This window comes from Lagenorhynchus albirostris, chromosome 2, assembly GCF_949774975.1.
Source record: "Lagenorhynchus albirostris chromosome 2, mLagAlb1.1, whole genome shotgun sequence".
NCBI lineage: Eukaryota > Metazoa > Chordata > Mammalia > Artiodactyla > Delphinidae > Lagenorhynchus > Lagenorhynchus albirostris.
In genome coordinates, this window is record NC_083096.1 from 5182823 (window position 1) to 5200694 (window position 17872).

The following is a 17872-nucleotide window of genomic DNA, read 5'->3' on the forward strand; positions in this document are numbered from 1 at the left end:
TCATTTAAAAAAAAAACATCAAGGAAGAAAAGATATGTCAACCAAGCAGTGGATTTCCTTGTTCTCTTTTTAAAATAATTATAGTATTATAATGAACACTTGATTTATCCATTTTTGAAAGACAAATGCAATGATTGTAAGATTTTTATGTGCTTACTATGTGTCTGCGTAAAGCAGGCCTGAAGATTCGACCTTTAGTCTTGCAGCAGCAAATGAGGAATAGTTGCATCTAAATCGGATGCAAGATAAGTGAGAATCCCATGTCCCAGACTAAGCACTTGTAATCATCGTTAAGGCTGTCTATGAGTAACTGGGAACTAATGGAATGGAGCTGTCCTGGAGCACGGGGGCTATTCACATCAACCTGGGGAGATGTGACCCACAGAGGGTATAGGCACAGGACTCATTATAAAAGCTGAAAGGACCTCAGAGCCGATGGCTACCCTGGGCTGAAGCTGTGTCTAGTCAACTTTGCCCCTGGTGATGCCACACACCCAGTGTGCAGGATGGCCAGGACATTGAGAGCTGTACCTAGGAAATATGGGACTACTGCCAAGTTGTTTTGTGTGCCATGATGCTTGTTCTGCAAACCTTCTTAAAGATAACCAAAACTGGTGCTTGCTGAAGTCTATGGTAAATTTTGAGTTTGATTGTCAATCTGAAGTTAAGACCTCAGCTACTGGTAGAGCAGAGTGGATGTCACGCATACATGAATTTATTCAGTCCTTGCAATACTACAATGCAGTTGGACATAATCACCATTTCCATTTTGCAGGGATGGAAAATGCAGAGTTTAAGTAAAATGGTTCAAGGTCACTCACCTTACAATTGAAATAAACTATTTCTCATTTCTTACATATTTTTGAAACTGATTTCTCTCTAATAAGTATATATTTTTAGCATCTTAAAAACAGCAAATATTTACTTAATATTTTTTTCCCTATATAGCTCCTTCTGTTAGCAGAAGCTCTGTGACTTAAAATTTAAGCCTACAATTGTTGGAATACCTATACTATTTTGAAATAAGATTTATTTTAGTACAAATACTATTCTATGGTGATTAAAAATTTTGCCTATTTTTTACATCACATACTGTGTGTTGTACATGCTATACAATTTGACATCCCACATGGGTTTTTTATCACTTACAATTTTTTGAGAGGCAAAAGTTAACTTCTGAATAAGTGTTGACATTCTTTCCCTCTTTCCTTATTCACTAGAGGAAATTTGGCTTTGTTTGCTCATCCTCCCTACCCCTCCCCTAACCACTATGAAACATTTGATCCTCGCCCGCTTTGTTCCTGGGTTTTTGTGATGCAAAATTAATATAATGGAAAAAGAGAGAAATGGAACTTGAAAATCTAGGACAGGGAATTTTTATGAGAGTAGAGATTTATTTCCAAGAGGCAAGAAAGGGGGGCCTATGAGGACTTCAAAAGAAAGGAGCTTTGGGGAGGCTGAGAGACTAGACTTTGGGAAGTAGTCAGAGATATTGAGAACATAAAAATGGAGAAAGTATTTTTTGCAGTTTTTCTGTGTATTATATTCTGTATTTTTTTTTCTTAAGAGAGCCCAGGAAACATTTGAATTATTTTAATTTCATTTTGGTTACTGGATTTTGTTTGTCTTTGAAAGCATCTCTAGATACCAGAGCATAAAGCAACACAATTTATATTTCAAACATTTTCTTAGTACAAATGTGCTTGATTGATTTCATTAAAGTTATTTCTAATTTCCCACTATATGCAAATGTTATGGCTACCTTGGCATGTTAATCTTTGCCCTAATTTTCAATTATTATTTTTCTCAAAGAGTTTCTAGGTTGTTAGGTATGAACATTCTTATTTAAGGCTTTTGATACACAATGTGAAAATATTTTATAGAACTTCTCTCAGATATTTGTGTGCCCTGTTCCTGTCATGGAAAATAGTCCATAGTGTGGGCTCAACGGTAGTTACTGAATTAGCAAGTGAGGATTCGACTCTTTGTCCGTAATTGAGTTTCTCCCTTAAACTTTGGAGGGGCGTCTCTAACTGCCTGATGGACATCTTCACCTGAATGTCCCAATTACGTTTCAAAATAGACAGGTTTAAAGTGTAAGTATGCAACTATGGCCATACCACTCTGAACGCGCGGGATCTCGTCTGATATTGGAAGCTAAGCAGGGTCGGGCCTGGTTAGTACTTGGGTGGGAGACCGTCTGGGAATACCTGGTGCTGTAGGCATTTAAAAACAAAAAGTGTAAGTATGCACCCTACTTTATTCTTTGCCTTCATGATTTCAGTCGATGACATCATAGCATTATTTAAGGTGGGCATGCTGGAGGCCTGGAAGTCATCCTTCACAATACTCCCTTTCCCTCTCTCATTTCTCACCAAACATGAAGCTGATTTCCCCCCGAAATATTTTAAGCCACCCTTGTTTCTTCCTCCTTACTATAACCACACCGTTCAGGTCCCCATCATTTCATTCGAGGTCTCCTACCTAACAGCCTTGCCCTCCAGAACCTCCTCATTGTGGCCATGTCAGTGTTCCTGTTTCAAGTCCCTCAGTGGCTTCCCATGTCCTTCCTGGCACTTCCCAAACGTGTGCCCAGAGTAGGTTACAGGGGTGCCAGAGCTGCAGGCCACCAGGTGGTCACCCTTGCTGCCAACAGTCCTGACTACGTGGTAAGTGTGGTGTGCATATATTATCCTTTCTCTTTGGACCACGGTGTGAAAACATTTGGGCACCTGTGACTATCTAATCACTGTCCATTGTGGCACTTAAAGCCTTTTCTCATGTGCACCCTGCCCACAGCCCCTCATCTCACGTCACTCCCCCATTCCCTTTTTTCTATTAATAGGTCCCAAATGCACTGTGCCCTTGGCTGCTTCTCGCCTTTTTCTTACCCGTTACTCCCCTACTCTCCCCGCTTCTTCCCTCATGCCAGTTTTCACCACACTTTAAGAATCAATCATTTACCAACTCCTACTTTGTTAAACTATGGATTAGTGTCTCAAAGTCTAATCTGTAAAAGACATGCATCACAGTCATGTGGGGTTTGTTTTTAAGGAAAAGAAAAAGCCTGATTCCTGGGTCCCACCAGGAATAACTGAATCACAACATCTGGATTTAGAACCCATACAAAAAATCCATTATTTAAATGACCCCCCATGTGTTTATTTTACACTTTAAATTGTGTAAACCATTGCTGTACACACAATCTCACTGACCAATTTAGTTTGCAAAATATGGTTACATATATTCCATAAAATAGCAAAAGAAAATAGACTTACATAAGAAAATGTTGCCTTCATAAATATGAATTCATCAGCTTTGATCAATAAACAGTGAAATATTTCCCAGGAAAAGGACATAATAAAAACTACCCTTCACCTAAAAAATAAACAATTATATTGATGGTAGGCACACAATTGACCCTAAGAATTAATGAGATATATCTTTGTGACAATCTTCACTCTAAACAATTCCAGTGTTCATGATTACCTATTGAGGGAAAAAAAAGCCTTAGAGAAATGTGCTTAATAGCATACATGGTCAGTATGATATTTAGATTTTTTGGAAGTCAGTTTATTCCCAAAGTTCATGGCTCTTTGAAATTCACCAGTCTCACAACAAATTCCCTTTGAGAATATACAGTATGTTGATATTTGAAATTACACTTGTAGCACATGCACTGGTGATACACAGTCTTTAATACCTTTATTTCTTATGGTTTAAGCAATAGGTCATTATTCACAGGTGAAACCTATTCACAGGCTGGATTGATGAGGTTCCCACTGCATCTCTCTCCTTTGATTATATTTTTTGATTTCTCATTGCCCATTATATTTGCATTAATGTTTTTCTTCATCAAGCCCAAAGTCTGGAGGCAGACTCTGATGCTGTTTCTACCCAAAGGCTATATAATTCAGGGCACCAAAAGTTTTAAACTGTCCAGTGTACCAAAATTTAGAAGGTCTCATAAATAGTGCAATCAGTATTTCCAAATTCTGACTGTGCAATTTGGCATTCAAATCTATTTTTACTCAGATAAACTCTTAAAATTTTAATATGGCTCAGTTTATCTTTTAATAATAGCTTCCTATAATAGTGAGTTTGATGCAATTCTCAGGCATTGATACTTAAAATGTAAAGCTTTGCATTTTATTTCTCTTCTCTTTCCTTACCCAGCCTCTCACAGAGGTGTGTGACATTGTGATATAATAAATATTTTTTTTAAGTTTTCATCCATGGTTCCTGGCACATAGCTCTTCAAATTCTTGTAATTTCTTAAGAGCCCTGGGAGCATCATTTTTATATTATTTGGTCTTTGTCCTTGGTTCCTGAAATATCGATAGTTCCTGTGATAAAGGTGAAAGCAGTGCCTTGTCACTCACAACAGCCCTTTCAAGCACACCAGTGTTTATGTTAACGAGGTGATTTTGGAAAACCCCTAGATAAACACCTGATGGGACCTAGTTGCCAGGGCAACCAACCAAGGGATTAGAGGGTTGGAACTTTCGTCCCCATCCTCTGACCTCTGGGGAGGAGACAGGGACAGGAAGTTGAGGTAATCACCTGTGATCAATGATTTGATCACCATGCCTACGTAATGAAGTATCCATAAAAACACCCAACTGTGGGGATTTGGAGACCTTCTGGGTTGATGAACCCATGGAGGGGCTGGGAGGGTGGCTCGCCTGGAGAGGGCGTGGAAGCTCCGAGTCCATCCCTCCTGCCTCCACACCTTACCCTGGGCATCTCTTCCATCTGGCTGTTCCAGAGTTGTATCCTTTTATAATAAACCAGTAAACTAGTAAGTAAACTTGTTTTCGCACTGAGTTCTGTTAGCCACTCTAGCAAATTATCAAACCTGAGGAAGCGGTTGTGGGAACCACTTATTTATAGCCAGCGAGTCAGAAGCACAGGTGACAACCTAGACTTGCAATTGGTGTCTGAAGTGGGGGAGATGGGAGTGGGACTGAGCCCTTAACCTGTGGGGTCTGAGCTAGCCCCAGGTAGACAGCGTCAGAATTTAGCTGAAATGTAGGACACCCAGTTGGTGTGCACAGAGAATTGGAGAATTGCTTGGTGAGGGCAAAACTACCCCACAGTTGGTGACCAGAGTGTTGACTGTGTTGGGTGTGAGAAGACTGGTGAATAGAGGGAGAAACAGTTTTTCAAGTTTCTAATGATATCAGTAAATGAAATGAGGATGGAGATAACTAGGAATTTATAATATATAAACCGGATATGCTATTTCCTAAATTCTGAGTTGAACTTAACCTCAAAATATAATTAATTTTAGTAGGGTTAATGATTTCAAAGCAAGCTTGATTATATTTATTTTCAGAAAACTTTTCTTCGTATCACATGACTAGTTTGATTTTTTGGACTAAATTTTCTCTGTCTACATCGGAAAAGAATGCCTAGATACATGCACAGATCTCTGACAATACTTTAAAGTGTGATTATTCTCTTTGACAACAATGTGTGAACAGCCTTTATACATCTGTCCAGCCCACTACAATGTAAATTTGCCTGGAGAACAATGGTATTTTCTATAGTCATTACCTTGCTCATATTAACTACTTAATAAATATTTGTTGAAATGTTTGTCAATGTCAGTACATTTTTAATATTCATCCTTAATGTTTATTTAAATAAATTTGTATAGAAATTGCCCTCTGGAAGTTGGAAACAAGGGAAAAGTAAAGCAGACCATACTATTTGTTTCAAATATTTTCTGCCTTAATATATACCTGGTTCAAAGACATCAGGCTTAGCCACATAACTTGCTTTGATGAATTAAATATGAGCCAGACTGACATAGGTCACATACGCACTGAAGCCATGACATGGTTCTACCAATGCGCTTTCCCTCTGCTGTGAAAACACCAGTTCTAAAAAGGGATTACCTCTTCAACCTGTGTCTCCGGATGAAGATACATGAAGTAGAGTTACAGTCAACCTGCCCGCAATATGCGGTGGGAACAAAATATAAACCTTTGTTGTTGTAAACTGCTAAGATGTTGAGTTTGATTGTTGCAGCATAATCTAATGAAAGCTGCGTCATACAGGGTGAATTACAAAAACACTCTTCATCTTTATTCCTGTTTTTGTGCCAGTACCATACTGTTTGGATTACTGTAGCTTTGTACTATAGTCTGAAGTCAGGGAGCCTCATTCCTCCAGCTATTTTTCTTTCTCAAGATTGCCTTGGCTATTCAGGGTCTTTTGTGTTTCCATACAAATTATAAAATTTTTTGTTCTAATTCTGTGAAAAATTATATGGAACAGGATAGAAAGTCCAGAGATAAACCCACACACCAATAGTCAACTAATCTATGACAAAGGAGGCAAGAATATACAATGGGGAAAAGACAGTCTCTTCAATAAGTGGTGCTGGGAAAACTGGACAGCTACATGTAAAAGAATGAAATTAGAACATTCTCTAACACCATACACAAAATCAAACTCAAAATGGATTAAAGACCTAAATATAAGACGGGATACTATAAAACTCTTAGAGGAAAACATCAGCAGAACAATTTCTGACATAAATTGCAGCAATATCTTTTTTCATCCATCTCTGAGAGTAATGAAAATAAAAACTAAAATAAACAAATGGAGCCTCATTAAACTTAAATGCTTTTGCACAGCAAAGGAAACCATCAACAAAATGAAAAGAAAACCCACAGAATGGAAGTAAATATTTGCAAACATAGCAACTTATAAGGGATTAATCTCCAAAATATACAAACAGTTCATGCAGCTCAATATAAAAAAAAAAAAAACACCAAACAACCCAATCAAAACATGGGTGGAAGATCTAAATAGACATTTCTCAAAGAAGACATACAGATGGCCAAGAGGTACATTAAAAGATGCTCAACAACACTAATTATTAGAGAAATGCAAATCAAAACTACAATGAGGTATCACTTCACACCGGTCAGAATGGCCATTATCAAAAAATCTACAACAGGGGCTTCCCTGGTGGCGCAGTGGTTGAGAATCTGCCTGCCAATGCAGGGGACACAGGTTCGAGCCCTGGTCTGGGAAGATCCCACATGCCATGGAGCAACTAGGCCCGTGAGCCACTACTACTGAGTCTGCGCGTCTGGAGCCTGTGCTCCACAACAAGAGAGGCCACGATAGTGAGAGGCCTACGCACCATGATGAAGAGTGGCCCCCGCTTGCCACAACTAGAGAAAGCCCTCGCACAGAAACGAAGACCCAACACAGCCAAAAATAATAAATAAATAAATAATTTTTTTAAAAATCTACAACAATAAATGCTGGAGAGAGTGTGGAGAAAAGGGAACCCTCCTACACTGTTGGTGGGAATGTAAATTGGTACAGCCACTGTGGAGAACAGTATGGAGATTTCTTTAAAAACTAATAAAAATAGAACTACCATATGATCCAGCAATCCCATTCCTGGGCAAATATCTGGAGGCAGCCATAATTCGAAAGGATACATGCACCCCAATGTTCATTGCAGCACTATTTACAATAGCCAGGTCAAGGAAGCAACCTAAATATCCATGGATGGAGGAATGGATAAAGGAGATGTGGTGCATATATACAGTGGAATATTACTCAGCCATAAAAAAGAACAAAATGATGCCATTTGCAGCTAAAGGAATTGACCTTCGAGATTGTCATACTGAGTGAAGTAAGTCAAACAGAGAAAGACAAATATCATACGATATCACTTTTATGTGGAATCTAAAAAATGGTACCAATAAACCTATTTATAAAACAGAAATTGAATCACAGATATAGAAAACAAACTTACGGTTACCAAAAGGGAAAAGGAGGGGGTGATAAACTGGGAGATTGGGATTGACATATATACACTACTATATATAAAATAGATAACTAATAAGAACCTACTGTATAGCATAGGGAACTCTTATTCAGTACTCTGTAATGACCTATATGGAAATAGAATCTGAAAAAGAGTGGATGTGTATATGTATATGGTATAACTTACTCACTTTGCTGTATAGCAGAAACTAACACAACATTGTAAATCAACTATACTCCAATAAAAAAATTAATTTAAAAAGAAACACTCTTTACTTATCCAAGCCTATGATTCCATTGCTTAGAATAATCATGGAATCAAAAAACGTGGATCTCACAGGAACCTGGAAATTATATAATCTACCCCCCTCATTCAACAAGTGAGAAATTAGCGTAAAAGATGCATTCATAGATATGCAATTAACTAATGATGGGGCAGGGCCCAAATCTGAATGTCCTGACTCTACTTATTTAAAAATTAATGCTGAATATAAATATTTGTTCTTTATATTAAAAGGAAGGATCACTAAAATTATAGACAGATATGAAATCAAAATAATGAATTCCCTGTATGAAAAAGTTATTGCTGCTAACTCACAACTGATTTTTCCAGTAGTGATGCTTGATTTGCTAAGAGCTATTTCCATTCTCTCTCCTTCTGTTCAACGCGACAAATTTGAGACCAGCAGATCAGACTGACCAGTACTCGTTGTATACACTTGGTCTCTGTGCGAAGCAAACAGAACCATACTGAGATTGAACAATAAACCCAGCCTCATTAGCACTCTGCTCTCACTAATTTGCCTACAGTGGACTTATTTTAAGGATCAAAGAATTTTGGATTCAGAGAAAAGAATCATTCATTTGGGAATTATCAGCACAATTATGTGAAGAACCAAAAAGACCACAGAAAGTTTAATCTAGGTTACATAGGAGCAAGTTTTGCCTCTGCAGATATTAGTCACAGGAGTGGAATAGCAGTTGAAATTGTAAACATTTTTAATTTGGAAAAGTTTTAAAGATGAAATGGACACTCAGTTATCTAGCACTAATTTTTTTCAAAAAGAAAAAAATACCACGTGATTTGTAGTGTTTGCCAATTTCTGTTATGCAATTACTTCCACTGTTGCTCATTGAAGCCACCAGCAGTTTAATAACTGGCTTGCAAAATTCCTGAATGTTTTAACATGTCTTGGCTTTTGTGAGCTGGTATGAGGCTTAGAACCTGACAGGTCTGGGATTAAATCTCAGTTGTATCACCTTGTAGCTGTGTTTTAGGTATATCACGTAAGCTACCATGGTCTCAGGTGTCTTAATTGGCTTAATAATAGCTACTTTGTAGGACTCGAGATATGGATAACAAAACCCCTGAGACCTCTCCTACTTTGCTCTTTTTTTGTTTAATCCAGTCCAGCAACGTTGGACACCTTGCAATACCTCAGACACTCTGGGCACACTCCTCCCTCAGGACTAGTTGCCCCTATTTTCTTTGCCAAAATGGTATTCACCCAGATATCCTCATGGCTCAACTGCTCTCTGTCTCTCATCCTTTGCTTTTCTCCAAAGCACTTATTGCCAGCTTATAATTACATACTGTACTTATTTGGTTTTTGAGACTTATCTGGTCTCACCCCATTAAAATATAAACTTCACAATAGCAAGGATTGTGGTCTCTTTGTTTACTACTGTATCCTCTGAGCAGTAGCAAGCATGTAGACTTAATAGTTGAATAAAGGAGTCAATGAAGAAATGAGTGAGTAAACAGTAAACTTTTAAATATGTATTAATTATCCTATCTTGAGGCTAGGGACAACTATTCTTACTTGATTTCCCTCTAGAACCAATAAACTTTCTGCTCCAGCCAAAACATTTTGGCTCTGAATAGTCATGCCCATACCTACTGCCATGCCTTTTCTTATTTTTTGGTCCCATACTGTTATTATTCTAAGTACACTGGCTTCAGTTTCCCTTGTAATAGAACTTTTCTGAGAACAAAAAGAAGGCATGGGAATATATGACAACTTACCTAACACATTGCTGGAAAACTTCGGAGGAGTCACTGCTTTTTATTAAATTGGGAAGGAAACCCTAGAAGACTGATAAAGTGTGTTAATATCAACAACCTAGTTCTAGATGACTAAGTACATTCCTTCCTCCAATTTCACTGTTACGGCAAAATCATAAGAAGAAAATAAAGAATGATATTATATTAATAAACACAACAAATAATACATTTACAACAAAGTAATTTATAACCATTGTTTTGAATTGATAATGAAAGATAGTAATCTTTTGGTGCCCCAAGTAACAAACACAGTTTGTGAAAGAAAAGTAGGTTAAAGTATTGAACATTCATGTAGGGGAAGAGTGCTAAGCTATTTGTCCCAAGAAAATGTGAAAACACATTTATGCCCAATTCTGGTGCCACTCTCTATATTAACCAGACCCTAATGTCATGAGGAAAATCTATGTGGGAGGAAATTTCTGAGCCCTCAATTCAAAACCAAAGGTTTAATGTGTGGAAGGTGGGGATAGTGTAAAGAATGAGGAAAAATAAGAGAAAAATATGGACATATTACACTGAGCACTTATCAAGTTTTAAAAAATCCTTTTATAATTCATTTGCATGTAAAGTTAATTTTGCCCAATAAAAGTGGTATTAATTAAGCAGTTTCATCATAAATCAGAGATTTATTTATAATAGATATCATGGGTTGAACTGTGTCTCCCAAGAAGATATGTTGAAGTCCTAAACCCTGGTCCCTGTGCCCTGTTTACTTTATTTGTAAACAGGGTCTTTGTAAATGTAATGAAGTTCAGATGTGGTTATTAGGATGGGTCCTAACCCAATATGACTGATGTCTTTATAAAAAGAAGAGAAGAGCTATAGACAGATGAAGGGAGAACACCATGTAATTATATAGGCAGAGCTTGGAGTGATGCAGCTGCAAGGCAAGGAATACCAGGGATTGAAGACCACCACCAGATGCTGGGAAGAGGCAAGGAAGGATTTTAGAGGGAGCAGGGCCCTGCTGACACCTTGATTTCAGACTTCTCGCCTCCAGAACTATGAGAGAATGAATTTCTGTTTAAGCTACACAGTTTATGGCACTTGGTTACAGCTGCCTTAGGAAACTAATACCATAGCCCCAAATTGGAAGCAACCAAGATGACGTCCAATAGTTGAATAAACAAACTGTGGTACATCTATACAATGGAATATTATCCAGTGATAAAAAGAAATGAGCTGTCAAGTCACAAAATGTCATGAAGAACACTTAAATGAATTTTGCTACTTGAAAGAAGCTAGTCTGAAAAGGCTACATATTTTATCATTCCAATTATATGCCATCCTGTAAAAGACAAAACCATAGAGACAATAAAATGATCGGTGATTGCCCAGGGGTTGGGGACAGGAAAGGAGGGTGAAAAAGGTATATCACAGGGAACTTTTAGCGTAGTAAAACTATTTTGTATACTATTGTAGTGGAGCATTTGTCAAAACTTATAGAAAACTTAGAGCACAAAGAGTGAATTTTATTGTATGCAAAGATCCCAGGAAAGAATGTTGATTGTGACACAAAAAAAATGTATAATACAATCACACAGAAGGGGGTGGGGAAAAAGGTGCTGTCCTAAGGAAACAAGCAAAGTGTTAAGACTAAAGACAAAAGGAAATGCACATAAGTAGTGTACTCAAATTGATAAAGGTATTTCTACAGGATTATGGGTTAAGAATTTGACACTCCTATATACTTTACATACTTTTTAAATTATATTTACTGAATTTAAACAATTAAGTAAATGAATGGCAGATGGCAGGTTTCTCACTGTTAGAGTGGGAATTTACAGACAAGGAAGGGGAGGAAGCTAGAATGATCCATGTGGTAATGAAGTTAGAGGCATCAACATAAACTCATGTTTAGCTTAATATATGTACCAAGGTACCTATAGATATATGTAAGGAAATGTGTATATACACACATATATTTCTGTGCTCTATCAGCTGAGATGGCCTGAAAGAAATGATACCCCAGTGGCACCAAGCACACCTTACATTCAGATAATTGGTTTCTATTGCCATTCTCTAGTGAAAAGGAACCAGGGCTCACGGGAGCAATGGCTTATGGTAGGACTGGGGCAGGAAATACACAAGACAAGTCTGGAACATCTTGCAGAGCCAGAAAGTCAGGAAGTAAAGCACCTCACATTGATAGGGAGTGGGATAAAAGAGAACAGGACCGAGTGAAGGAACTCCCAGTGGCCAAAGCTAGAACAACTTGAGAAACAAAACAGTAAAGTAGTATTAGACAGTAAGTAGTAAACAGTAAAGTAGTAGCAGTATTAGTAGTATAACCCAGAGTACAAAATAAATATCCATGACTCCATAGTGACATAAATACTCCAATAAATTAATAAACAGTGGAGAAAAGCCAAATCTCCCATGCGGAAGAATCCCAGGTAATTTATGTAGATGCTCTGCTCTCCCAGAGGCGGGCATAATTCTCCTCTCCTTAGGTGTGGGCAGTGCATAGTGACTTCCTTCCTAAGAAGAAAGTACAGAAAGGGAACAAAAAGAAGTTTACAGTGGAGAATCCTGACAAATACCACGTCCCAAGTGATTAAGGTCAACATCAGAAGTCATAAATCAAAAAAAAAAGAAAAAAGGAGAGAGAAGTCATAAATCATGTTGATTGCACAGATCCTTGAGGTGATATCTTGAGAATGACATTTTACCTCTGTGGTCTTCCTCCCAATAACCCATAACTCCAGTCTTACCATGAGAAAAGCATCCCACAAATTCCACTAGAGGATCCTATAAAATACCTAAACAGTACTCCTCAGAATTGTCAAGGTCATCAAAAACAATGCCAGAGGAACTGCCACAGCCAAAAAGAACCTAAGGATACTTGAGAACCAAATATAACATGGTATTCTGAACGGAATTCCGGAATAGGAAATAAAATATCAGGTAAAAAAATCTAAGGAAATCTGAATAAACTATTGACTTTAGTTAATAATAATGTATCAATATTGGTTCATTAATTGTAACAAATCTACCATACTGAGGTAAGATGTTAATAATAGGGGAAACTGAGTATGAGATATAGGTGGCCCTCCTGTACCATCCTCTCAATTTTTCTGTAAACGTAAAATTATTCTAAAATAATAAAGTCTTCTATAAAAAATAAAACAATGTAAGAGTTAAAAAATAATGCCAAAATGTCATGAGTAAGGAAGATATTCAATTCTTATAGCAAATGCTATAAAAGTTCCATCATTCATTTACTCATTTAATAACTATTCCTTGAGTGACTACCCTGAGCTGGACAGTAGCTACCCACTGACTAAGGATATATCAGTTAGCAAAACACCCATGGTTTCTACAATCATGTCTTACAACCTCATAGGTAAAACATAAATCAACGCAAAAGTAATATTTTCAAATTTTGGCACATACTATGAAAAGAAATGCAAATTGTAATGAAAGTATGTATAGTGAAGTTTAATCTAATGTGAACAGGGATGGTGTGAATGGGGAAGATAGATACTCTCATTTTCATTTTCTAAAAGGAGAAATTTGGGCTTCTCAGGGATTTCCAATAAATCAGCAGTAAAATATAAAAGAGAACTAAAAACCCTGATTGTTGTTGTCCTCTCGAATTTCAAAATTTTATATTGTAATACCATTAATGGTAATTTTTGAAAATCACCAAAGGTGAAAAATAATGCAGTTCTCCTGAAAAATCTGATTCGCCTAAAATAAGCATCAAAAATTACAAGCTAAAATTAATTCTGCTGCATGATTCAGGGAACAGTGAGTAACCTTCATGAAGTAGAGAATTCTACTGTAAACTGATGAGATAATTGTTTAATTTATGAAGAAGCAAAGATACCTTTTTCTCACTCTGATAATTCTGTAAGCGCTTTACAACATGCAAAGATGTTAAATGGAATGGTGAATATAAAAGTTTCAAATGTTTCTACATAAGTAACATTTTAAAGAAAATTAGACGATTACTCCCTAATGAATAACATCAACCTTCTCTGACCTATTGAGCAAACTCAATTATTTCTTGATAGCCGCATTAAGACTGAATAAATACGACCATATTTTGTCTTTATAGATTCTATTTCTTTATACTTTAGGTAGATTGAAAAGAAAGCATTCTTTAAAATAACTCTATTCAAATTCAGCTATTCAAATTCAGCTATCCCAAAGTCTTTGAAATTATTCAAATAACTTAAATAATAATTTTATCAAACCACATTTCACTTGTATACTATGACCACACTTTGAATATGGGTTAAAACAATTAATTTTAAATTAAACTAGATGTGGAATTTACATTGACAAATATTCAATTTACCTCCAGATGCATAAAGGACTCATGAAATACCGCTGTCAATCACTTTCCTAATGCATGGTAGCTCTAATAAGGTAGTTTCTTTAAAGCCTTTCACCACAGATTCATGCATCAAGGTCACAGCATGCCCCTTGAAGGACAGCAAGGCACCACTTTCATGAAAAAGTATAGTATGGAGTCAAGGGTGACTCTTTTCTCTTAATTTTAAAAGAATGTATTTCAAAGTTCAAGAAGAAAAATCATTGATTCATTGAACGCATATGATCCAAAGAACTAAAATTTTCTGTGTGCTTTTATTGTGTTCTGAGCAGCACGCTAATCCCTCCGCACTATCCCTTCAACAGAGTCTGTACATGTAAGCTAAGAGCACAGAATCCAGAGTCGGACCTCTGGGTCCTAGTCCCAGGTCCACCGTTCCCTGCAGCGTGGCCTCGGGAAAGTAAATAACCTCACTGTGCCACTGTTTCTTCAGCTATAAAATGGAATTAATGACAAGTTCTACTTGTCATGCAAGTTAAATGGAAATAATGCTTGTAAAGCTCATACTGCTTATTTTCTCTCCTAAATAATCCTTCCGAGGAGAGAGATGTTTATATCTTACAACTCTGATGCCTAAAGTTCTCAAGAAAGATATATTGGGTAGTGTAGAACTTGTGATCACCTGCATTTGAAACAGAGAGCTTGTTGAACTACATACTCATGAGACCTACCCAGACATATGAAATATCTGGGGCTGGACTTGAGAGGCTGCATCTTAAACATTCCAGCTCTCTGCTATGTACCAAAGGCTGAGATACCTGGGATAGCCATCTGATTCTATACAATACGGATGATTATTATCATATCTATCTTATGGTGGAGTTGTAAGGATTAAATGAAATATAACATATATAAAATGCTTAGCAATGTCAGCAACTTTTCCTATTAGCTATTATTTTATTAATATGGCTGGAATATAGGATCTGTGTCATGAGTACTAAGAGTCAAGGGTGGAAAAGAAGGCTGAGGTTGTGAAAGTTTTCAAGTCAGTTAAAAATAAAAGTCTAAACTAAGTGTTTTGACGAGGAAGGCAATATCATCACAACTTGCCGGCAAATATATTAACACAGATAAGAGTCTGCCTGCCTAAAAATTAAACAAAATGCAGCTTCAATTTTTTTTAACTAATAAAAATATTGTGCTAGAGAATATATCAAGTAATTACAAAGTATTTATTTAAAGACTATCAATAAATAATCCCCCACTCAAAGAGAAAGAAGACAAATTATTTGTATGTAATTTCAGTTGCACAGTTGAGCCCCTAAAAAAAGAGATGGTACTCTAGAGGTTACATATTCATCTCCTTAAAAGCTAAGTGCAGCAAACACTAGGAATTAGAGTATACCTTGCATTGGAATTACAAAGGTCTTTGCCATAAAATGTACTGTAACCTGACTTCATCTTGCGTTTTCCGTGTCTTGTCATTTCTTTTGCTCCATTTCTCCCCCCACGTCTCAACATATCACTTCTATGCCTCACTTCCGATTGCATGGGGCCCACTTTAAGTTTCAAGGAGGATGGATACTATTTAAATGACAACTCTTTTCAATAAGTACCACTCTGAAAAAAAGTCCTGAGTGTGTGGTATGGTGTTGCGAATTTACTGTTCCTTCTTTTAGTTTGACTTGGTCTTTCTCCACTTGCCTTCAGCTGCCTTAGCTATAGCATCTATTCCTGTTTTCACCAAACCTCTGATATACGCTCAGCTGTAAACCATACAAGTAACACTCTCGCTGGTGCAGCCACAGCAGGTGACCCAGATTACACAACACTGTGTTCTAACACCAAGGAGTCTTGTTCAACAGCAGCTGATCTATGCCTTGCCTTATTGATATTCAGATTCGACAGACACAAATCACATGGCCCCTTTGACAAACACACACTCTGCCTGTCTTTGTTTTAAGCATGTTCAATAGCTACTGTCCTTCATAAACACACAGCTGAGGCTGTTGGTCTCCTCTGATTTTCCACACTGCCGAACATCCGACATGATTATCTCAGAAACATTACTCTTGTTTCAATTTGGGGAAGTTTGTGGAATATGACAACTCCATTTATAAAACAGAAGCACATACAATAGAAAGGAAGCCCATTTCTCTCTGGCAAAAGAAATGCTTTGAAGCATTATCCTTTGGGGAAAATTGAGACTCTATCTCTTTGATTGTGAGAGCAAATGTTGGGACACCAAGTTCTTTAAAAGTGAAGATACATATACAGTATTGGGAATAAAATGCTATATAGCTTATGATTAATTTCCTTTTAAAGGATATCAATTACAAAGTGCCAGATCTATTCCATAAAAGTATAAATACATCAAAAAACCTTCTCTATGTGGCCATTTCAACCTCTTGCTCACCACTCAAAAGACTGAAAAAGAACATTTTCTATTAGAATACTTACTGGAAATCACAGAATCAGAAAATTGTTCACACTGACTGGTCCCACTGATTTGTTTAACACAGGACGCTTGCTCACACCAAATTCTTTTTACTTTTTTTTAAAGCCTTTCATTTTGTAGAACATGCAACACTACACACTTTTCCCATGAAATACTTAAAAGTCAGGAAATGTCAGAAGTTCAATAAATGGAAGAGGCTTACTTTTTATGGAGATGAGCAGTGAGAGACTGAGGCAGAAGATGAGAAGGTGGGTAACTGTCTGAAGCGCCATGGTCTCGTGGAGGACATGCTCCGACGTGCTGGTGGTGGTCTGGTCCCTGTCCAGCTCCCGAGCTCTGCCTGACTCAGAAAGAAGCCAGAGTCTCAGAGCCCCTGGGTGCCACCTCTGCCCCTTCCCCTCCTACAGCTCCCTCACAGAAGACTGGGGACTTAGATTCAGAAAGCAGTTGTGATTCTTAGCATCTTACTTACACAGGAGGATGGGGTGATTTTTCAAACCTGGTGCAGACTTTCTTCATGGTGGACTGGAGTCATCCCCCCTCAGACCTTGTGTACTACTTTCCTTCCTTTAACAATGCTGCCTGAAAAGGGCCTGCTTTAGGTGAGTGTCCTGAATCATTCTTAAAAGACGAATTAATTTCTGATGACCGTCTTGGCACACAATCATTATGATCTGACAACTATTAAAGGAACACCCTGTATTTCTGTATATTTACCTTCATCTTCAGAACACAATTCACAGACACGTCACCTTTTCATAAACATGCTCTCACAACTCAGTCAGATTACGGTTGTTGATAAAATGGACAGTTCTGGAGACTATTTAGAAGCAGTTTTTCTTCCATAAATCTAGAGCCCATTCCTAATCCTGTTCATGATATTTATAACCTCTGGGGTTTCTTGAATTTTTGCTTTACCATAATTGTTGAATGCAAATATATTTGCTTATTTTTTATATATACTTATGCTAAGTACTGTGGTATTTTTCTTCAGATTAAATTGTTCAAGTCCTTAAGACTGTATTTTCCTTGGACACTTCACAGAAACATCTATAGTTAAAGTCAGATGTCTTATTCTCTAAGGTTAGTGCTAGTACATGGCCTTGCTCCGTTGTTAAAACTGGCTACTTGTTACACTCAAAACGCAATTTACATTTCAGATTTTGTGTAAAACTTGAGAGCTCTGTCAGAAGTTTATGTATTTTAAAGTCTCTATATTTCCTGCTTGTGTATCTAAATAGGGAATAATATTTTGATGGCTTAATGT

At 37.2% G+C, this 17872-nt stretch overlaps 1 protein-coding gene and 1 pseudogene across 1 annotated transcript in view; one reads left to right on the forward strand and one right to left on the reverse strand.

Moving 5' to 3' along the window:
* CRB1 (crumbs cell polarity complex component 1) overlaps window positions 1–17872 on the reverse strand; it is a 267118-nt gene that overhangs the window by 207203 nt on the left and 42043 nt on the right. Inside the window, exon 2 of the mRNA XM_060126919.1 lies at window positions 16808–16945. Coding sequence (XP_059982902.1) covers window positions 16808–16945 — 138 coding nt within the window. The remainder of the gene's footprint in view (window positions 1–16807; window positions 16946–17872) is intronic.
* LOC132516486 (5S ribosomal RNA) lies at window positions 2107–2225 on the forward strand (annotated as a pseudogene).